Source organism: Electrona antarctica, assembly GCF_951216825.1.
Source record: "Electrona antarctica genome assembly, chromosome: 8".
Lineage (NCBI taxonomy): Eukaryota > Metazoa > Chordata > Actinopteri > Myctophiformes > Myctophidae > Electrona > Electrona antarctica.
The window spans coordinates 49141836-49166141 of record NC_136789.1 but is presented as its reverse complement, the minus strand read 5'-3'; the positions used below and the strand labels follow the sequence as shown (position 1 = coordinate 49166141).

Sequence of the window (24306 nt, the reverse complement as noted above, 5' to 3'; positions counted from 1 at the left end):
TCATTCCCAGCTGTACTGGGGAAGGGGGGCACTTGATTGCCTTACACACGCTGGCTGTGCGGGCGTGTAAGCACCGCCCGCCCCGCACTCATATGACTGTGAATGTGTGGCTCCAGGCAGCCCCGTAGGGACATCAAGCGCTATTCTCCCGTCACACAGCCTACTTGCTGAGCAAAACAAGTTTTTTAATAGGTTAATATTGCTATATGTTTGTAACCGTTTTAGAAAAGCAATAAGCCACGCGAGGTCCCAGCTTACCGTGTATTTTACAATGGCTGATAGGGTAGAAGACCTACACCTCTCAGCCATTGTAAAATCCACGGTAACCTGAGACCTCTTGTGGCTTATTGCTTTAATATACTGTACATTGGCTGAATACCTGAACACGGTGAAGGACCCAAAACAGGGAGGATGTAGTCCAGGGAGGAATGTGAGACCAGTGTCTGTGACATCACAACAGACACTTTGAAATACTTCCAATATTTTAAAAAAAACACACACATATTACCCACATAAGCCCAGGAAAGTGTTTCTTGTCTCCCAAACGTCATTAAAATAACATCTGGTTGCAAAAGGGGTGAAGTGGCCCTTTGAGTGTTGGTTAATATCCTGCTTTTTTATTTATGTATGTATACACAAACGTACACAAACGTACCTACGTACATACCTACGTACAGACACAAACGTACACAAACATACGTACGTACGTACAGACACAAACATACACAAACGTACGTACAGACACAAACGTACACAAACGTACGTACAGACACAAACATACACAAACGTGCGTACGTACGTACGTACAGACACAAACATACACAAACGTACGTACAGACACAAACGTACACAAACGTACGTACGTACGTACGTACAGACACAAACATACACAAACGTACGTACAGACACAAACGTACACAAACGTACATACGTACGTACGTACGTACAGACACAAACATACACAAACGTGCGTACGTACGTACAGACACAAACGTACACAAACGTGCGTCAGCAGCTAATCTCTGCGGCCGTCGGCAGCAGCGATCAGTGCTTCCACCCAAGAATGTCAGAATGTACGTCGACCTGCTATAGAGCCACCATGAAGACAACGATAAAACACATAAATGAATACAATCGAGTATACTCCCTAAGTCCCGACAGATGTTGTCGGAAACGTCACACACATTATTGTTACCTCTGCGCTCCTGCGATCAAAAACGTGTATGGCAGTCATTTGCAACAGATATACCCCAACGTTGTACTTAACGTAAGTATACAGTACTTGAGTACATTTACTTAGTTACTGTTCCACCACTGCTCCCTGTAGAGTACGCCGTCCAACGACTCTCTCTCTCTCTCTCTCTCTCTCTGACAATGTCACTATAATCTCACCTCATGACACATGGATAAAGCCGGAGGCACGTTGCAATATATTCAAATTTAAAATTCTGTTTTAAGCTTCTTCCTCCCCCTCTCTCTCCCCCTCTCTCTCTCCTTCTCTCTCTCTCTCTCTCTCTCTCTCTCTCTCTCTCTCACTCTCTTCCCCCCCCCCCCCCCCCTCTCTCTCTCTCTCTCTCTCTCACTCTCTCCCCCCCCCCCCCCCCCCCCCTCTCTCTCTCTCTCTCTGTATCAGCGCCTCTCCTCACCTCTAGACATTCATAAACCATTCATACAGGGATCAGGCTTCATTTGCAGAGTCGCCGCCTCGCTTCAAGTCGCTTCTTTAAAGCTCACCTTTTGCAAATCCGCTTTCAACTCCCAACCCTCGCTGTCTTGAAGCGTCTTTTGTTTTGCATATCTGTTGTTACGCGTTTATCGATTTAACCCATTTAGACCTGAGGACGATTCTACAAATGTCTTCTAAATCATGACAGTTTTCTGAAAAAACTCATGTTTCTGTCAGTCGTTCTCAAACATTTTCATGTCAAGGACACCCAGAATTGTATGTAATATGCCGCCGACCCACATCTGATAATATGTTGTTCCAGGGACCTCCCCCAGAAGCAAAGATTTGAGTTAAAAACGTTCGCTCTGAAAGAATATATATTCAAAGATTTGTGCCACATTTTCACGATTTTTCAAAAATAGCAGACATACAAGCTCGTAGTGCGGCACTCTGTGCCGCGCTATGAGCTTGTAGATCTGCTATTTGTCAATAGCTAAAGTATAACATAATGCTTTAAAACACCAAAAGGGGATCCCGCCCAAAATGGGTTAAAGCTCACTTTTTGCAAATCCGCTTTCAACTCCCAACCCTCACTGTCTTGAAGCTGTCTTTTGTTTCGCATCTGTTGTTACGTGTTTAATGATTTAATACCTTGTGTGTTGTTGTGTTTTTCTTCTGCCCGTCATGCTTATTGGTTTATGACTCGTCCGTAGGATTTCTTTGTGACTCTGCCCTTAACACCTTCACTGCGGAGAATTGACAATCGTCAAATAAGGTTCACTGCCGAGTATTTCACTAACGTTTGAAGAATCACCCGGGCGCTAATGTAGGTAGGATTTAAAATCCGCCTGAATATAGTCCAATCGTAGGGGAGGGGAGGAGGGGGAGTGTGGTTTTTAGACACACAGGCTTGCCTAGTGTACCTTCACCTCACACTAAGTTCTAGCTTATCCTAGTTATAGCTTAAATGGCTTTTAAGTCAAGCCATTTAAGCTATAACTAGGCCAAGTTTGAACTTTATAGTGTGTGGTGGTGCACCTGGCTACTGAAGCCCGATTTATACTTAGTTGCTTAGTGCGTGAAAATATCCGATCTACAAGCTCACAGCACGCTTGCAGCGCGACAGGTTCCGAAGCTTGTGCGTCTGCTATTTTCAGCATGCGTTGTTGTCACTAGTCTGCGGGCCTCGGCGTCAAATCGCAGCATAACGTCAAATCTCCTGCGTCGTCACAAGAAGTAACGTCGTCACAAGAAGTAACGTCGTCACAAGAAGTAACGTCGTCACAAGAACTAACGAGATGAGGGCACGCAGAACAGGCCAACCGTTCTGGAGGGACAGAAAACACATTAGTTATTTCCTCTGGTGATGATATAGTCAATAAAATATGATAAATCTAGGAGGCGGAGAGGAACGCTGGTCTGCTCAGAAGCTACAGTATGAAACGATTTGTACATTTAAACGCTAAACTTGCCGTCCTTAAATATCGACATAAACATGTAAAGCAATACAAACGTGTGCATTGCAATGATGAAAATGATGCCTTTTCAAATGATGTAGAGCTGGTATAACCAAATGGATCCTTATAGATCTTTAACTGTTGAGAGTGTAAAATGTTGTTAGAGAGGCTAAATGTCATCAAACGGTGGTCCGTAGCTCAAATACAGAATCAATAACCAATAAACATCATTGTGTTTGTTGACCTTTATACGCAAAGGGCTGAAAACCAGCAGCGGATTTGCACCTGGACTGGACTGGACTGGACTGTGTTGTGTGTGTGTTCACAGGACTGACGGTGCTGCAGAGGATCCTGGACACGGCGGCAGAGAAAACCTGGCAGGTGACCTCGGTGAACCTGGACTCGCTGACCGAGGCGGCCTTCACCAAGCTGCTGCTGGACCTGGACCTGAAGAGAGAGTTCCGCATTATCATCGACTGTGAGCCCGAGAGACTCAACTCCATCCTAAACATAGTGAGTTATGGCCCCTACACACTGTAGGAGTTTTAAATTTGTCGGCGAGTCATCAGATCGTTATGTATTTCACACTACAGGGAAAGGAGGCAGGCAGGCAGGCAGGCAGGAGGCAGGCAGGCAGGCAGGCAGGCAGGCAGGCAGGCAGGCAGGCAGGCAGGCAGGCAGGCAGGCAGGCAGAGATCACAGCTGTCCTGTGCTCTCATTGGCTCTTGCAAAGCCTTTCACACACAGCGAGCTAAACCTCGGCCAAAAATGGTCCCTGGCAGCATAATTGGAGCAAATATTGTGCAGTGTGTACGAGCCATTATAGTCTAAACTCCATTCTGAACATAGTGAGTTAGTCTAAACTCCATTCCCATGCTTTTGTTCTTGCCTAATGTAAATCGCTCTGGATTAAGAGCGTCTGCTAAATGCCTAAATTGTAAAAAAAAAAATGTAAATCCTGAACATAGTGAGTTAGTCTAAACTCCATTCTGAACATAGTGAGTTAGTCTAAACTCCATTCTGAACATAGTGAGTTAGTCTAAACTCCATTCTGAACATAGTGAGTCTAAACTCCATCCTGAACATAGTGAGTTAGTCTAAACTCCATCCTGAACATAGTGAGTTAGTCTAAACTCCATCCTGAACATAGTGAGTTAGTCTAAACTGTAGTAGTGGACTGGTAGTAGTAGTAGTAGTAGTAGTAGTAGTAGTAGTAGTGGTAGTGGTAGTAGTAGTAGTATTTATAACATGAAGGATTAATCATTAGACCGTTCCTCACCCAGGAGTCAGCCCAGCTCCTTATCCAGACATCAGTCATGTCAAAACTTGACTATTGTAACTCTCTCCTTACTGACCTATATACCCGCATGCACATTTTAGCCTCTCCAACTGATCCAGAATGTCGCAGCTCGCCTGGTCTTCAACCAGCCAAAATTCTCACATGTCTCCCCCCCTTCTCCGCTCCCTCCACTGGCTCCCGGTGTACACACCCCTGTGCCCTCGAGCAGAGACAGCTACAGCGCTAATCATTAGTCACTACGGATTACAGCGTCGGCTGAATTCCCGCTGTTAAATGGGAATTAATTGTCAATTACCGTTACCTTCCGCGTGGCGATAATGAGCGGTGAAATGTTCCAGACGGTGCAGGTGACAACCGGGGGTGGGACATTCTGTCAGCTCTGTTTTGTTCCTGTTCTTTGTCAAGTTGGAACGCCGACTTTCGATGGAAAGATAACAAAACGGTGGCGAGGTAGTAAACGGGGAGCAATACTTGGGAGGGTGAAAATCTTCCACTGTGGCTACATGTGAACCGGCTGCCCCATTTGGGCCGTATATTAAAGGATTGGTAATCATATTGATTTTGTCAGCTTTTGTTGCAAATCAAATTTGAGCTAAAGTGGTTTGAAATATCGATTCAAATCTAATCTGATTTGAAGTCCGTTCGTTGGCTTATGCTGTCTGTGGGAACAGAGTTTTTAGAGTCCTAATATATCGGATTCTTGTTCCAGGCTGCGTTTTGGATCAAATCAAGCTTGATTTGCGTCTCATTTCTATAAACGCCGATATGAGCGCCGGTGACAAAATGTATGTTGTTGGTGAATTAAATAACATTCGCGGGACCTGCTCCATGGCGACTTTACACTTCCCGTTTCTCAGTTTCCGAGAGAAGCGGCTTTCAAAATAAGACAGTTTACGTTGAAGTTAACGGTGGCATGCTATGAGCATCAATTCAGCCACCAGATGGCGTTGTCGGCTCTACAATAGTGAGAGAGAGAGAGAGAGAGAGAGAGAGAGAGAGAGAGAGAGAGAGAGACGGAGAGATTATTATGCAATAGCAACAATACAGCAGCAACAACAGTGAAAGACACGTAGGCTATAGCTATAGCGCAACAGTGTCATTATAATGGAGGGGCATTTTCAAAAAGTTTTCAGAAATGTTCAGAAACGGCAGCATAATTATCCACGACGAGCCCACAGCACGTGCTGATGCAACTCTCTCTCGCTCTCGCTCTCGCTCTCTCTCTCTCTCTCTCTCTCTCTCTCTCTCTCTCTCTCTCTCTCCCCACCCCCTTGGGGAGCCTTTATGTTCTCAGACAGCGGTTGAGAGGCTATTAGAAAGCATGTCAGTGTCAGGATATAGATCGCACACACGCACGCACGCACGCACGCGGCAATGACATCAACCTAATCCTTTACTCTCAACGCAACATGCTGTGTGATCTTGTAGACCGTCTTATTATCTTCAAATGGCCAACGCACAATCAATTGCAAAACATATTTTCAAAGCTATGTTTTCAAATAATTCTATTGGAGTAAAAACGACATTATATTGACCTCAGAGATCTAGTCAAGTAGACATGTCATTTATTAAAAATAAATTAAAATTCAAACAACTTGTACTAACTGCAAGAGTTTCTCAGTGGTTCCCAAACCATTTTATCTCAAGGACCCCCAAATTTACACTAATTAGCCCGCGGACCCCCATTTGAAGAGATCTGCCAGGGACCCCCATAAGAGAAGATTTTGATGCCTGACGGTCAGTCGGAGCTCGGAGGCCCCCCTGAGGGTGGAGCAGTGTTGATTTGGTCGACACTCATCTCTTCCCGACTCGACTACTGTAATGGACTATATACTTCCCTCACCGCGTCATCTATTCATCAACTACAATTAATTCAGAACACAGCCGCCAGGATTCTTACAAACACTAATCGCAGATCACATATCACATCGGTGCTCGCTTCACTTCACTGGTTACCCATCAAATCCAGAATCAACTTCAAAATTATTTTAACCACTTATAAGGCGTTACATGGGCTGGCCCCACCATACCTCTCAGACCTTCTGTTTCCAAAACATAATGCAAGATCACTCCGGTCTTCAGACAAGGGCCTACTGAAAATTCCGGCGACCACTGCACGCATGCGTCAATGCTGTGTCGCTGCATCTCGGCGTTCAGAAGCTCTGTCTATGTGACATTTTAGCCCGCTGTTTTACTTTATTTTATGCATGTTCTTAAATATCGCTGATAGTGCTCCATTGTTTGATGGCCATACTTTACTGTGGTCAAAGACCAGAACCAACAACGACTGCGATCACCTGCCATCCTGCGACGCCGGTATAACAACATACAGCACTCCAACTGCACCTTCTCAACGCAGTGGGTCCCTTCTGGGACCCTCGTGTGTAAGTACCACTGGATCTCAGCCCATATGTCTCACCTCTAACAACTATAACACCCGATCAACGCACTGGACTCCATTTGGAGTCCGTGTGTGTAAGTAGCCGCTTTTAGCTGTTGACAAACTGCCTAGCACTGGGCTATCAACACCATCAACTTCCGTCTATTGTACTGTGTACTGGCAGCTACATTTCTCTTTCCTCAGATGTCTCCACTCACCAAAGATGATTCCGAACTGGCCTCCCTAAGGTCCGAGCTCCGTACAATTGAGGGTGTCCTGAATGATGTCCTCCGGAGGAAGACGATGGTTCAATCCAGGCTGGATAAACTGGATCCAAATAAACCCCACTGTTCGAGTCCCATCCCGGGTCCTTCTTGGGTGGATGTCGTCAAAAACGGGAGAAAGCATTCTCTCCCCTGGTTCTCTCCTGATCGCTCATCCAACCGTATTCCACTGGCAAACTTTTTCAGCCCACTGGCTGCTCCGGAGCCCGCGGCTAGCTCCGTGCTAGCGGTGGAAAACGGATTGCTCACCCCCGCTCCACTGGGGTGTGCGGCTCCAGCGGTCTCCTGCCCACCAGCTGACCACCAACAACGTCCCCGCTCTAAGTCCAACAAGCGCTCTTGCCCCTCGACCCCGGTAAATACCCATAACAAACGCACGCGACGACGAACCCCCTCACCTCCTCCAACTATCCAGGTGTCCGAGCAGCACACTCCCACCACTAGCCCTCTGCTCTCCCCCCCACCCCCACTGCCCAATGGTCCCTCACCGGTCACAGCTGCGACCAATTGTGACGTCACCAGGGCTAAGGAAATCCCAGACGTTTCTCTCGCGTCTGTTGCTGCTACCTGCAATGTTAATGGGTGTTCCCCCAAAAACATGCTGGGCTCAGCGTTGACGAGGCATGACGTCACCAATGCATTAGAATACTCCAACATTGACAGCATTGACATCGACATTACAGCAGAAACTCCACCCACAGTGTCTGATTCCACCATCTGTCCTACCCCGGTGGTTAATCTTACAAATGTTCCCCTTCTTTGGTCCAAACTGTCTATTGACAAGGCAGGCTGCAAGGATAGCTCTCCGGAGCTTATCATCATTGGTGATAGCTTGATTAGATCTGTTGTGATTCCTGGTGCCATTAATTATTGCCTCCCTGGTGGTAAAGTGTCTAACCTAATTAATCTGGCCCCTGCTATTGTAAACCTCCACCCCACAGCACATACAATAATTCTACATGTTGGTTCTAATGATGTCTTGAGCAGGCTCTCTGCCAAACTCAGGGAAGATTTAGAACTACTTGCCACTACCATACAGACCTTAGGTAAAACTTGTATTTTTTCTGGCCCCATTCCGGCCCCCTCTAAAAGCCCTGAACACTTCAGCAGACTGTGGAGCCTGCATGAATGGCAAAAAGCCTTTTGTCACGCCACAGGAATTGGTTTCATCAACAACTTTGACAGTTTCTGGACACGTATTCATTTATATAAACAAGATGGCCTTCACCCTAACCCTAAAGGCACCAAGTTATTAATTACTCATTATATCCAGTTCATCGCGTTCAGTTGCATCTGACATGCTCTACAGCGTGATCCCACCATAGCCTTACATGACAATAACCACGAGCATCTCCCCCTGGGTCATGCTGATTCCATCTCCCTCTCCTGTCCGCTATCCATCCCTGTTTTCATTGGGACTAGACTACCTTCAATTAATATCATCTCTCGCACAGTCACCCCATCAAATCTCATTCACATTCCCTGCAGACCCAAGACTCCGCCCACTAAGGCCCTTCCTTTTAAAATGGCCTTAATAAATGCCAGGTCAGTCTGTAATAAGCCCTTTATCATAAGAGACTTTTTTAAAACTCATCAGCTTGATTTTCTATTTTTAACTGAGACCTGGTTGAAAACCAAAGATAATATAACGATAAATAAACTTTGCCCAGCTTCCTGTAGTGTCATTAGTTCACCTAGGACCTCTGGCCGTGGAGGTGGCTTAGCGGCAGTCTTTTCCAAAAAGTTTGCTTGCCGCTCACTGGTCACTGGAAATTTCAACACATTTGAAGCACTGCTGCTCAAGACTGGATCAGCAAATCCTCTCTTTACTTTACTATGTTATCGCCCACCATTAGGCTCCAAAAGTGAATTCTTAACAGAATTTCCTGAATTTTTATCATCCATTGTGACGAAGTTTGATAATTTGACGCTAATTGGCGATTTTAATGCACATATCGACAATGCTTCCGATAACTTTGCTCAGGATTTCATCAATATTACACAATCGTTGAATCTAACTCAACATGTATCCGGGCCGACCCACGACCAGGGCCACACTTTGGACCTGGTTTTCACTTTAGGTTTAAACATCAGCTCTTTATGTATAGATGATTTCTTTGTCTCAGACCACAAATACATTACTTTCAACATAGATTTTATCCCCGAAACCCTACCCAGTACACGGCCAATCCGTTCTCGCTCACTCAATAGTGGTTCTGCTGACAGGTTTTCCTCAGTCTTTGCAGACCTTAGTAAGGATGGGACAATTCCAATTAATACCAACGACCAGGTCGACCTTTTCAACCATCTCTGTTTGTCCGCCTTAGATATGGTTGCTCCCCTCAAAACCAAAAAGATAAACTCGAGTGCCTCTAAGTCATCCCCTTGGATAAACGACGACATCCGCACTTTAAAAAGAGAGTGCAGAAAGGTGGAGCGTCGCTGGAAAAGGTCCAACCTACCACTGCATTTTAACCAGATGAAGGTACTTCTCTCTTCTTTTAATGAAAAAATTGAAGTTGCAAGAACTCAATATTTCTCCAATTTAATTGACATAAATAAAAACAAACCTAAAATTCTTTTCTCTGTTATTAACACCTTGGTTAACCCCGCTCCTCCCCATATTCCTGTATACTCTGACAACGACTGCGAGCTATTCTCATCATTCTTTCTAGATAAAGTAAACCATATACGGTCAAATATAGCATTTCCCTCCACCACTACTGTTGCCCACCCCCCCCCAGTCCCTCCTCCAGTTCCCTTACTCTGTAACTTTAGTACAATCTCCCTAGAGGAACTTCTACCTATTGTCTCACACATGCACCCCTCCTCTAGTCCTGTTGACATTATCCCCACCACACTTCTAAAATCAGTTGTTAACAGCCTAAGTCCCTATATTTTGTCCATTATCAACAGCTCTATCTCCTCTGGCTGTGTACCCGATAACTTTAAACATGCAATCATCCAACCCCTCCTGAAAAAACCAAACCTCGACCCACTAATCCACAGTAACTACAGGCCCATCTCTAAACTCCCATTCATCTCCAAGGTCTTGGAAAAGGTTGTCTGCAACCAACTAGTTCATCATCTCAACCATAATAACATTTTCGATAAATTTCAGTCTGGTTTCCGCCAGAAACACAGTACTGAAACTGCACTGATTAGAGTCTCGAATGACATTATTATGAAGTCTGATGTCGGTGAATGCACAGTACTACTATTGCTGGATTTAACTGCGGCGTTCGATACGATAGACCACTCCATCCTCCTCCAGAGGCTCCATCAGTGGGTGGGGTTAAGTGGTCTGGCCTTAAACTGGTTCTCCTCCTATCTAGCTGGGAGAAGCGTCGCTGTCGCCGTTGACAGTTATGTCTCGTCCTCCACCCCCTTGACATGTGGGGTACCCCAGGGTTCTATTCTGGGTCCAGTTATTTTTTCCCTTTATATGCTACCCCTTGGTGCTCTGATAAATAGCTTCGAAGGCGTTGCTTATCATTGCTACGCCGATGACACCCAGCTTTATTTTTCTTTCAAGCAAAAAGACATTGATAAACTATCTACCTTACGTGATTGTCTCTCAGCAATCAATAATTGGATGGCGCAAAACTTCCTCCAGCTAAATTCCAATAAAACCGAGATCTTAATCATAGGCCCTGAAAGCATCTCCAATGCCGTACGGCTCTCCCTAGGCCCTCTGGCATCCAACATAAGCGATTCCGCTAGAAATCTGGGTGTCCTCTTCGACAACCGCATGAACCTGGAATCCCATGTTAAAAAGGTCACCCAGTCCTGTTTCTTTCACCTCCGTAATATCTCAAAAATCAAACCAGTCCTCACTCCCCAAGACTTAGAAAAAATCATCCATGCTTTCATCTCCTCCCGCCTCGACTATTGTAACGGTCTCTACACCACCCTCAGTTCCTCCTCCATCCATAAACTTCAACTAGTACAGAATACAGCTGCCAGGATCCTCACAAACACACACCGCAGATCTCACATCACTCCCGTCCTTGCTGCACTCCATTGGTTGCCAGTCAAATCCAGGATCAATTACAAAATTCTCTTAATAACTTATAAGGCATTACACGGACTGGCTCCACTATACATCTCTGAACTACTGCATTCAAAGCCAAATACACGTTCCCTCAGGTCCTCTGATAAAGGCCTTCTGTCCATTCCAGCAACTAGGCTCAAAACAAAGGGTGACCGTGCATTTGCAGTGGTTGCCCCCACTTTGTGGAATGCCCTGCCCTTTGTACTAAAAAATGCACAGTCTGTCGACGGTTTTAAGAACTTGCTAAAAACGTTTTTATTTCGTCAGCACTTTATTTTATGATGTATTTTTACTTGATTTATTTGCTTTTCAATGTTTTACCTCTTATTGTTGATGTATCTCTACTTGTTTTATTTGCATTTCATTGTTTTATCTTCTATTGTTAACATGATTGTTTTACCTTGTTGTACAGCACTTTGTAACACTGTTTTGAAAAGTGCTCTATAAATAAAATTTACTTACTTACTTACTTACTAAACGGGTAACTAAGGGCGACCGGGCATTTGCCGTAGATGCTCCCACACTGTGGAATGCCCTCCCCCTTTCTATAAAGAATGCAGAGTCTGTTGACATTTTTAAGAAGTTGCTGAAAACATATTTATTTCGTTTGTATTTTGAGCTGTGATTTGTCTACCTGACCTTTTTGTACAGACCAATGTTTTGTTGTCTTTTTTATTTTGCTTTTTGCTTTTCTTCTCGTCGTGTTATTAATCTTGTGTTTTAAATTCATTGTTTTTTACCTTGTTCTACAGCACTTTGTAACTGTTGTTTTGATAAGTGCTTTATAAATAAACTACTATAATACTTACTTACTTACACACGCAGCACAAACTTAAACACTTACTTTGTCAGAGTTACGCACACGCAGCACAAATAACACAGGAATAACACTTCCTCTTGCAAACTCTTCCCAAAGCCCTCCGCCAAACAAAAAGACCTTATTAAAAGTGTTGAGCTGCTGCTGATGATGGACGGTAGACAATCAAAGAGGAAGTAGCCTCATTAGCAGACGCGTTGCGCGTCTGTTTCTATTTTGTTAATATGCTGAAGCAAGCTGCCACTGTCGTTTGAACGCTTGGAACGTTTGTCGCAGCTCGGCTGAGTCGGCACAATGACAGTTTTTTCTCTCAAATTGTTTTGTTTTCAAATTTGTTTCTTCTTTTTTTTACAACCGAGCCAGAGACAGGGACATTTAATACAGAGAGATAGATAGATAGATAGATAGATAGATAGATAGAGAGAGAGAGAGAGAGAGAGAGAGAGAGAGAGAGAGAGAGAGAGAGAGAGAGAGAGAGAGAGAGAGAGAGAGAGAGAGAGAGAGAGAGGGAGGGAGGGAGGGAGGGGGGGGGGGCACAAGCAGGAGAAAGATTGATGAATTGAAAATGGTGGACCCTGTTGTGAACACCCCCCGCAGCGCCCCCCGCGTGAGTGGAGTTTGATTGTTTGTTTTATTCCTTCACTTGTTCAACAACCTGGTATTAAAGAGCATAAAGGAAGATCTTGTGTATGTCCTCCTTATTAGGATTATAACGATTTGTTAAGGGGCAAATTATGTGACTGCATCTCAGGCGATTTTATGGAGTAACGCAAAAGTAATGTAACGAGTAGTGTAACTAGTTACTTTCTCCAGGGAGTAATCAAGTAATGTAAGGCATTACTTTTTTCAAAAGTAATGTGTAATGTGTAGTGTATTACTTTTTTGAGTAACGGACCCCAACTCTGGTCGTCCACTCTGGTGTAGTGAGTTGTGTTTTCATGTGAAATGTACCCGTTCTACAAACTGTTAACACCTTAAGGGCCCGGGCCTATACTATTTAATCCATTAATAAAATGTGCCCATCGTTTATAGCGCCCGGACCACTTTTACCGACGGACCGGATGTTGTTGTGAATGTGTGTGTAGCAGCTAACAATAGCCACAACACTAAAGGTGCGATCGACAACAACGAAGCGGTGCCTCCGCTGCCATTATGCAGCTATGTGTGTCCCTGTGTATGTCTGTGTCTGTCTGTCTGTCTGTCTGTCTGTCTGTCTGTCTGTCTGTCTGTCCGAGCACGGATAGCTGCAACACCTAAAGTGGCCAGCAGAGTGTATAGCACCGAGTAAAAGTGTCACAGAGTACATCCATGTACACATACTGTAGTGCAAAGAAGTTGATTTCTCGCCCCCGGCCGTGAAAACACTATAAACCAGAGATAATTATTATTATTAGGGATCAAGTCAGAAGGGGGGAGGACCCCTTATTGTTTATATATATATATATATATATATATATATTGGCCATGTCTCGTGACCCCCGCACCGCCCCCCTCCCAACCACCAATACAAACTGACTGCAAAAATAACCTTAATAATAGAGAAAATATATCATAAATGAATACTGAAACCAGATATAATCATTAAGGAAAGTTTATGCATGCACCACGTACTATGTCAACTCTTAATTTCCATGTTCCAGCCATTCAGTTGCAAAAATAAAATAAAACTACTTTTTTTTTAAATAATTTGGGGACCCCCCAAAATAATTTGGCGACCCCTAAGGGGTCGCGACCCACAGGTTGAGAACCCCTGTGCTAATGCATGGTCAGCTGTGTAGAGTCCTGCTAATACATGGTTGGCTGTGTAGAGTCCTGCTAATGCATGGTTGGCTGTGTAGAGTCCTGCTAATGCATGGTTGGCTTTGTAGAGTCCTGCTAATACATGGTTGGCTGTGTAGAGTCCTGCTAATGCATGGTTGGCTGTGTAGAGTCCTGCTAATGCATGGTCGGCTGTGTAGAGTCCTGCTAATGGATGGTAGGCTGTGTAGAGTCCTGCTAATGGATGGTAGGCTGTGTAGAGTCCTGCTAATGCATGGTTGGCTGTGTAGAGTCCTGCTAATGCATGGTAGGCTGTGTGGAGTCTGGACCCTGCTAATGCATGGTTGCCTGTGTAGTTTGCTAATGTATGGTTGGCTGTGTGGAGTCCTGCTAATGTACCACAAAATGTTAAGTCATCTCCAGTCTCCAACCAGCTATTTGTCATTTGTTAATAGCAACCACATGTCGCATTTACTATGACAATGTGCATTTCCCGTCCGTCCGTCACCCCACGTCCCCATATATGGTTATGCTTTGCCAGCAACTCTACATCTGACCTCAAACCTCAAACCCTTAGATCTCTATAGAGCGTCGCAGTCCCGCCTCCTACCCTGGACCAGGAAATGAAACCCAATGCATTATAATATATAACAAATAATTAGAAAGAAGAAAAAAACAGCAGGTTACAACACTCTTTTTGTTGTTTTTCTTCTTTGTAATTATTTGTTTGGTCCAAAATATTGTTTGTGTTGTCATGAGTTGTCACGACTCGAGTTGGCTTTGTCCGCGGCGTAACCGTCTTTAAATCAATACTTTAAGAAATGTCTATGAGAATAATGCATTGGGTTTCATTTCCTGGTCCAGGGTAGGAGGCGGGACTGCGACGCTCTATATGGAGCTGACCTGTTCTGACATTCCATATGTTGATCCTTCTCCACCTGTCCTTCCACTTCGATGTCTCCCTTTTGACTGATACCTGTCCATGCAACAGGCGCGAAGATTAAGGCCCGGCCCTACTGCTGGGCCCTCATCAAACCCTGTACACTCAAGACACTGCCACCCTTATATCTCCATATATGGAGTTGACCTGTTCTGACTGGAGTTGTCCTGTTCTATATGTTGATATGACCTCTGACCTCATCAAACCCTGTACACTCAAGACACGCTCCATATATGGCCAGTACAGAATTCATTCCATATGTTGATCTGACCCCCCATGCCAAAGCGCCAGCCGCCCAGCAGTCTGCCGTCACCCAGGCGGATGCGTGCAAGGAGCTCTTACTGGTACTTTACTTGAGTATTTTCCAATACCAATACTTTTACAAATCCCAAAATTGTAGCCTACTTTTACTCCATTACATTTATTTGAAAACTTTAGTTACTAATTCATTTGTAGATTTTGATTATTATTACAAAACGTACATACAATAGCCCTAGCATATATAGATTTCGGGCATTTAAAAATAGCCGATCTACAAGCTCACATGGACCGCGATGCGACACATTGTGAGCTTGGGGAGATCTGCTATTTTCAAAAGATTTTTATACATTTAGGACACTTTTACTTTGGGTACTTTAAGTAGATTTTGATGCCAATAACTTAATTAAAAATCACACCCGTGTGAACTGAGTGGTGCAACTACACATGTATTGCTAACCATAGCAACCATGCTCGTTTATTTGGTACGAACAAACACGGGTACACGGGTACAAAGCCAGTTTAACAAAATGTGCACATGCACGCTCTACAGTGGGGGGAAGTGCAACAGGCCAACAGCATGTGCACCAAGGCCCGCCCCCACTCGATGATTGGAGGAAGGCCCCTCTCATCCTGATTGGATGAAGGCTTTGCCACCCGCCACCAAAACTGAAACTAGGGTTTTTTGACCCCAGGGGCTCACTGGGGACAGGGAGGAACTCCTTATATGGTCAGCACACTCTATAGTAGGGAGGATTATCCAGAAAAAAAGAAAAAATAAGTGATATTTGAATTAAGTGAAATCACTGAATATACCTTTAAATGCACATTTAAATGTGTACATAATTAAAACAAATAAATACATTTAATTATTCATTTCTATATTTCTTTGCCTATTTATTTATTTATTTTTGCATTTAATTATTAATTTATATATTTCTTTGCATATATATTTATTTATTTTTGGATTTATTTATTTCTTATTTTATTTATTCATGGATTTATTTATTTTTTAGATATGGCAGTTTTGGCCCTCCATAGGTGGATGTCATTCCACATCCCAAACTCACCCTGTTTGCGGATGGAAAACAAGTGAGTCATGGAAACGTAAAGAAGGACCTCCCAAACACCACAGAGAGATTCTCTAGATATGCCAATATCTCTTAGGAAAACAAGGATTCTCCTCAGGAAGGGTTTACTATGAAGTGCAGGTTACAGGGAAGACTAAGTGGACTTTAGGAGTGGCCAGAGAGTCCATCAACAGGAAGGGACCGGTCACACCTTAGCCTGAGCTAACGCTAGACATTTCTGGCCTAGATGGGAGGGCCGCGGCTCAGATTTGCGCACACCCTGGATTGGTTCACTGATCTGTCCGTCAGCCCCGGTCTCTCCTCCGCCCCCCCAGTGCAGCACTGTTATTGTGTCGACCAGAAGCAGAAACCACTGGTTGCTGGAGTATACCATTCTAACGGACTTTCAAAGTTATTTCCACAAAGTCGGCACACGTTGGTTTTTTTCTTAGACGGTGTGGTGGGTTCTTCTAGCCTGGCTAATAAGCCAGACTAATATCACACAACACTGTCGCGGTATATCAGTCTGGGCTGGCTCCACTTGGATTTCATTTCCCGGGGAACATTTTCTCTTTGACGCAATTGGTCAGAGCTACTGTCAGTCAAAAGTCTCAAGCATTGAACGTCACTGTACCAAAGCCCGCCCATATTGCATACCGTGTCCCGATTGGTCCGACCTGTTCTCGATTGTAGGAAAGAGGCGTGCTACTGAGCCTCGCCAGACCGAAATCCGCTGGTAGGCAACTTTTTTTTGCCAACGGCTGATTCGGTCTGGTTTATTAACCAGGCTAGGGTTCTTCAGCCATTCTCCTCATTTTCCTCGCATAGCCTCATTTGAAGTTCCACTGGTAATGACTTCCTCACGTGTTATTTTGAGGGGTGCACACCGCTCAGAGCCCTGACGTCACATCATTTTAAAGCGACGCCTACGCGGAAGGGTTGACTCCCACGTTTAGGCCAGTGCAGCCCATGCGTAAATCCAGGCTTTCATTTTTCGCGCAGACGAAATTAAAGCCTGGGTATTGAGGCTAGTCACACCTTGCCCCAACAATAGTTGCTGGTTTATAAGGTTGAGGAATGGAAAGGAGTACCGTGCTGTTGCTGACCCTGCTGTCCTCATCCATGTAAGAAAGAAGATCCTGAAAGTGGGAGTGTTTGTGGATTATGAGGAGGAGCTGGTCTCCTCCTATGATGGAGACCAGAGACCGGAGACCTTTCCATTCTTCTGTCCTGAGCTTAATGATGCTGGTAGAAACGGTGCTCCTCTGATCATCTCTCCTGTCACCGTGAAGAACAGCATGGTGTTAAATTAAACAGTACATTGGACATGGCATTGTAGGGAAATGCATTAACTCTTGGGACTAAATTTAGCTCTTTGAGCTAATGTGTCATCTTGAGGGGGCTCATTGAGCTAATGTCTTTTTGAGGGGCGCCAGCCCCTCCTATGTCCAGCTTTTGGTGTATGTCCACAAACTTTGTCCTACACAAACATTAAATTACCGTTGACAATGAATGGACAATGTTACGTCATAGTGTCCGAGCAAATATACATAGTGTCTATTTTACGTCACGATGATAAGAGCGCCACTCGCTTCACACGGGTGTGATTTTTCCAAGTCATCGGAAGAGTTGATATTGTAACCGCGAGTTAGCGACGATTTAGCAATGATGGTATACAGGCTTTAGTTTAGACATACTATTGGTACGACCGACAACCTACCTCAAACCCTAACCTAACCCTAACCGTAAGCACAGGAGCAGCACATGTTCGACAGGCATGTCCGACCGTTGTTTGCGCATGTCGGTGTTCTGCTTGTGCATCCCAGCAATGAGTCGCTAACGTCGATGCTCTGTTCAAAAACCTCAATCTGAGACTCAATTCAGAAAAAAAAAAGATGTGATAAATGTGACCGTTTCAGAAAAATCATCAATCATTGATTTTTTTTTTCTCCATTACACATAGCTACATGTGTTTAAGCATTTATTTCATATTTACATGTCAATTTCAGCTCTGACAATTATTTCAGACATGCTCTACTATATGAAGAGTCTGCCTGTGCTATTAACTCATTTTGGCTAAATTAATTAAAAAACATAAGTTGTTCTCTCTTGAACAGTTACAATTTAGGCATTTAGCAGACGCTGTTAATCCAGAGCGATTTACATTAAGCAAGAACAAAAAGCATGGCAATACATCACATGCATAAAAAGTAGTTATGACACATGCGTAAGCTAAGGACGTAACAGTGGAATATCTATATAATGAAACCATACATATAAACTATACATACTATACTATACTATACATATATACTATAAATTGCTATGACTACATACAATGCAATTCTAGTGCTGTCTACGTAACATGCTATAAGTCTGTATAAAATGCTATCTAAGTCTACATAAAGTGCTATCGCACTTTATGTAGACTTAGATAAAGTGCGTTTTAATTTAACGCCATGCTGTTCTTCACGGTGACAGGAGAGATGATCACCAAGCTCCAAATGGATTAGGCGTGTGTGCTGAGACAAACTTTGTCCTAACACGCACATTAAATGCAATAGAGCGTCGCAGCCCCGCCCCCTTTCATGACGACGTGAGACACAGAAGTGAATTCCCCGACAAAGCCAACTCGAGTTGTGACAAATCATGACAACAAACACAACATTTTGGGCCGAACAAATAATTACAAAGAAGAAAAACTAAAACAAAAATCACACCCGTGTGAAGTAAGTGGTGCAACTCCATGTGGGGGTCCCCGGGGGGGGGGGGAGTTCCAGACCCACATGAACGCACCCAGGGTGCCGGCCCGATTCTGGCGAGCCGCCCCACGTCCGAAACGGTTGAGAAATGACGGAGTTACCGTGTGGGGGTCCCTGTACTGTACTGTACTGTACTGTACTGTACTGTACTGTACTGTACTGTACTGTACTGTACTGTAATGTACTGTACTGTACTATACTATACTGTACTGTACTGTACTGTACTGTACTGTACTGTACTGTACTGTACTGTACTGTACTGTACTGTACTGTACTGTACTGGCACACCCGAAATCACCATATATACAGTTGCTATGTGCGTGTGTGTTTGTGTGTGTGTTAGGTTGCGCACAGGTGGTGAAAAACAACCATGCTGTTTTCGTGCTCAGACGCACCCAGCCAGCCAGCCAGCCAGGCAGGCCACACACATAGTCACTTAAGGAAGTGGTTGCACCACTTAAAAAGTGTTGTAACCTGCCGTTTTCTTCTTCTTTCTAATCATTTGTTCGGCCCGAAAAATTGTGTTTGTTGTCATGATTTCTCACACCTCGAGTTGGCTTTGTACGAGGCTTAAAAGGTCTTTAAATAAATACTTTTTGAAATGTCTATGAGGAAAATGAACGGGGAATCATTTCCTGGGCCCTGGTAGGGGGCGGGACTGTGACGCTATATTGACAATGAAAGGACAAGTGTTTTGAGTGTAAAAACAGAAACGTTGCGTAACACAAACATCAAAGGCGGCGAGGAAGATCCCCCCTCACTTCACAGGGGTGTGATTCTCTCGCCGTGAACACAGCACACGTGTCTGTGTCGACGAACAACCAGGGAGCGATTATATATTTTTTTAAATCACACCCGTGTGAAGCGAGGGGCGCTCTTATCATCGTACGTCATCATACATCATCTAATTCCGGCCAATCACAAAACACCCTCAAAGCTGGGCATCAATAAACAGACGTATTAAGGTTAAAGGAGCATTCAGTGATGTGGGTGATTTGGAAAACCACCCAGTCCGCCCCGGTAACAAAATGTGTACATGCACGCTCTACAGTGGGGGGAAGTGCAACAGGCCAACAGCATGTGCACCAAGGCCCGCCCCCAGTCGATCATGATTGGAGGAAGGCCCCTCTCGTCCTGATTGGATGAAGGCTTTGCCACCCGCCACCAAAACTGAAACTAGGGTTTTTTGACCCCAGGGGCTCACTGGGGACAGGGAGGAACTCCTTATATGGTCAGCACACTCTATAGTAGGGAGGATTATCCAGAACAAAATAATAATAAGTGATATTTGAATTAAGTAAAATCACTGAATATACCTTTAATGCCTAAAACAAGATAAATCATCTAGCTAAGACACATGTCCAAACATGTTGTTCCATGTAGGTTTTATATACAAGATATAATCAAGATGAAGAAACTAACTCTTTAATCCATTTAGACCTGATACCAGATTCTAATAAATCGTTTTCAGAAAAAAAACAAAAAACATATGTTTCTATATCAGTGGTTCTCAAACTATTTCTTGTCAAGGAGCTATTAGTGATTGATGATTAGTGATTGATGATTCGTCATTATCTTCAGATGTGCATTTTGACCCAAGCTTTTGCCCCTAACTGCAACTAAAGGGTCCCCCTATGAGTCTTCATGTGTCTATGGGCTTTTCCCCTGCATGAATCCTCATGTGTTTTTTTCAGATTAGTAACGCCTTTACCACACACATTACAAGTAAAGGGCTTTTCCCCTGTATGAGTCCTCATGTGTATTTTCAGATCACCACTCTGAACAAAGCATTTACCACACACGTTGCAAGTAAACAGCCTTTCGCCTGTATGAGTCATCGTGTGTGTTTTTAGATGACCAGTATGAGCAAAGCCTTTACCACACACATCACAAGTAAACGGCTTTTCCCCTGTATGAGTCCTCATGTGTGTTTTTAACTCGCCACCATGAGCACAACCTTTACCACACACATTACAAGTAAAGGGTTTTTCCCCTGTATGAGTCATCATGTGTGTTTTTAGAGTACTACTACGAGCGAAGCCTTTACCGCAAACCGTACAAATGAGGGGCTTTTCCCCAGTATGAGTCCTCATGTGCGTTGTTAGATTACTATTCTGAACACAACCTTTACCACAAACTTTGCAAGTAAAGGGCCTTTCCCCTGTATGAATCCTTATGTGCATCGTCAGAATGCCCTCCTTATTAAAACATTTGCCACACTCTGTACAACTAAAGCGTTTCTTCCCTGTGCGACTCCTCGTGGAGTGAGTTTCTTTCGATGATTTCCGGTCCTGGGACAGCTTGCTGCTCAAAGACAATCTTTGTCCTTCCACACGTTGTGACTTGTGTGATTTCAGTGTGTTTAAAGTGGACTGGTCTCCCCTAGTCTCCTCCCAGTCATCCCTGTCCCAGATTCAGAACAGTGTGAAGAGAGGAGCTGCTCGTCACTAGCTGGTTGTGATGTTCCACAAATCTCTACATCAGCTTGTGTTTTCATGTGTTCAGTTGAGGTGCCGGCTACAGGCTCTGTCTCTCCGTTTTCATCATCATCTTCACTACTCACTGCTAGTAATGTCAACGATGACCCACCAGCCTCTTCTGGTCTTTGAAGTAACTCCTCCTGCTGTTCATCTTTAACATGTGGAGGTTGTGGTTCCTCCTGGACCAGACTGGAGCTCCTCTCCAGTTGTTCAGTGAAAACCTCCTCGTTACACACAGGGAGTGTCTAGAAAAGAAACAAGAAAATCATTTCATGTTTTAACTTTGCATTGAACTTAGTAATAGCTACGATAAGGATGTGTACATGGTGAGGCGTCTGAGGACTCTTGTGTATAGGACTCTTTCTTCACTGGGTGGGCCCTGGGGGACTAGTTGACGGACGGTCCGTCCTTTTAATACTTTTACTGATACACTGATATGAAATACAGCTACCCCAACTATTTATTGACATAGTGAAAGATGTTTACAAAGGCTCCTTTATCCAAGTAATCTGTGGAAGTAGTAGTTCCAACGGATTGTGTGGCCCTGGTTTTTCCCTAGTGGGACTGATTGAGGGTAGCTACTGGGACATAAGTGGGGACTTGATCAGCCCGGCAGGGTCGCCTGAGCGAGGGGTATGATGTCCGAGAGACCAGAAACCCTGATGACCTTGGGATACATCACTGAGGATACGTCCCAGGTGCATCCATGCAATGTTTTTTGTTCTAGTTCTTCTATTTATAGTGACTCATAGCAATAGACTATGTGACAACCGGGTATAGTCTGGTGACCACCGGAATGTAGACGGCACCCGGGTGAGCAGTATGGGTTAGCGCCCCAGCCTGTGTGCTCCGTGAGGAGGAAGCCCAACAAACCCTTGGTGAGGCCTTTAGGAGGGCCATTCAAGCAGCAAGCGGAGCCCACACCACCTTCTCGCTCGGGTGGAGTCTGCGGAACCATTGCCCACCACTCCTGAATGAAGTGTCTGGTGCTGTGACTCTGGTGCACAGGCACAGTTCCTGGGCCTGGTGAGAGCAGGAGTTGCTGGTGAGGACAAATGTTGAGATGTGTGGGGACAAAAGCTGTATATAGGAGGGGCTAGCGCCCCTCGAAAATCACACCTGTGTGAAGTAAGGGGCACTCTTATCATTATACATAATCATAAATCATCTCATGAACAACTGAATGTATGTGATTGGTTATAGCCGGTTTGCTCGTCTACATATGACGTACATTTCCCCTTCATTGTCAATGGCATTTAATATTTGTGTTGCCACAAATTTATGTCATATTTTCACGGACATTTGACGTAATTTCTCCTTTCATTGTCAATGGCAAACATGAGACGTGTGGGGACAAAAGTTACGTCATATTTGAGGCACACTGATTTCTCCTTTCATTGAACTGAACTGAATTCATGTTATTAGTTAGCGGATTTGCTCATCTAGTACATATGACGTAAATGTTCCCTTCATTGACAATGGCATTTAATGTTTGTGTTGCCACAAATTTACGTCATATTTGGCGGACATTTGACCTAATTTCTCCTTTCATTGTCAATGGCAAATATGAGATGTGTGGGGACAAAAGCTGTATATAGGAGGTGCTAGCGCCCCTCAAAAAGAAAAACGCTAAACGCAAACGCAATGTCTTGAAATGGTGTAAAAGGGGTGTGGCAGGGGGAGGGCTGGTAGTCGATGAGTTAACACATTTATTGCCTTTCGGGGAATATTCCGTCATTTAAAATCAACCGTTGTTACTGCTTCTGACGGAATCCTCCCCCGTCAATTAATGTTCTTCATCCATATGAAACTGTCTCACTGAAACTGTTGCTAGGCAACGGCTTTGTCACTCCCAGCACAAGGAGACGTGGCGCATGCATTCCATGGAGTCCCATTATGAGTAGAATTTACTTTGGCTGTCATCTCTGAAACTACAAACATTGTCCGTGGTTAACATGTAATTTGTAAAAATCGCATCGCTCCCGACATATTACCGTTTCTGGCGAAAGATAAACAGCGTGAGCTACTGCTAACAAGCCACTTTTTACAATGGAGGTCTGGGAGCGAGTAACACTGATGTGAAAACATGGTAATCTGCCCTATTTGCCGTGGCAACGCTAACTGGCCTCTGTCGCCACACGGTGGCAGTCACAGGATAATGACCGTTTGTTGATAACCGTTTGTTGATACAAATATAAAAAAGAACGTCCATCCAGTGGTTAGGGTCCGTTGAAAATAGCCATCTGTGCAAAATGTGACTCTTTTAGACAAATTTGCGTGAAATATCCCTATGCTCCTCAACTATTAAACGTATTTGTGGTTGAGTGCTGTGTATTTGCTTAACCCTAGAAAACTAAACATATTTTTGTTACACCATCACTAAACACGGGTATATTTTACCCAATATAAAATATTCCATAAAAAATATTTCTCATCAAAATATTTTGAAGTACATCAATTCATGGCAACTTAAGCTACTCTTCTTTAATAATTCATCATGACTTTTCTTGGGGGGCAAAATTGGTGAAAAACATATTGTTATTTTTTTAAATCCTAAAAAAAGAGAAATGAGGTTGGGAACTGTGAGGTCCGGTCCAGTGAAGAAAACATGTAAAAGATTTTTAAAAAAAAGTCCATTGTGGGTGTATGGGATTTTTTTCTCTATCACACTATCACTAAACACGGGTGAAATTCACCCGAACACCTGCCTGTAGAAACAACCAGACATTCGGGCAGGGAAACAAACCCACATTCTATGATTAAATAGTGCGTTGCCCGTTGGGCACTGGCCTAATTGGAACGATGCAAGTTGGACATGCATGCCCCACCCAGTTCTTATGCCTGTGCCCCTTGTATGACCATATATGGAGTTCTGTGTGGAACGCGTGTGTCAAATCTGAAGTTGGTGGGGCGAACGGTTCTGAAGTTATGTGGATTACAGACATACGCACGCACACGCACTCACGCACACTCACGCACGCACGCACACACACACACACACACACACACACACACACACACACACACACACACACACACACACACACACACACACACACACACACACACACACACACACA

At 44.2% G+C, this 24306-nt stretch overlaps 1 protein-coding gene across 1 annotated transcript in view; it reads left to right on the top strand.

Moving 5' to 3' along the window:
• Positions 1–24306, top strand: part of LOC306928816 (glutamate receptor 1-like) — a gene marked incomplete at both ends in the record, with an annotated part of 132509 nt that overhangs the window by 36020 nt on the left and 72183 nt on the right. The window contains one exon of the mRNA XM_079509087.1: positions 3452–3636. Within this exon, the coding sequence (XP_079365213.1) occupies positions 3452–3636 (185 nt within the window). The remainder of the gene's footprint in view (positions 1–3451; positions 3637–24306) is intronic.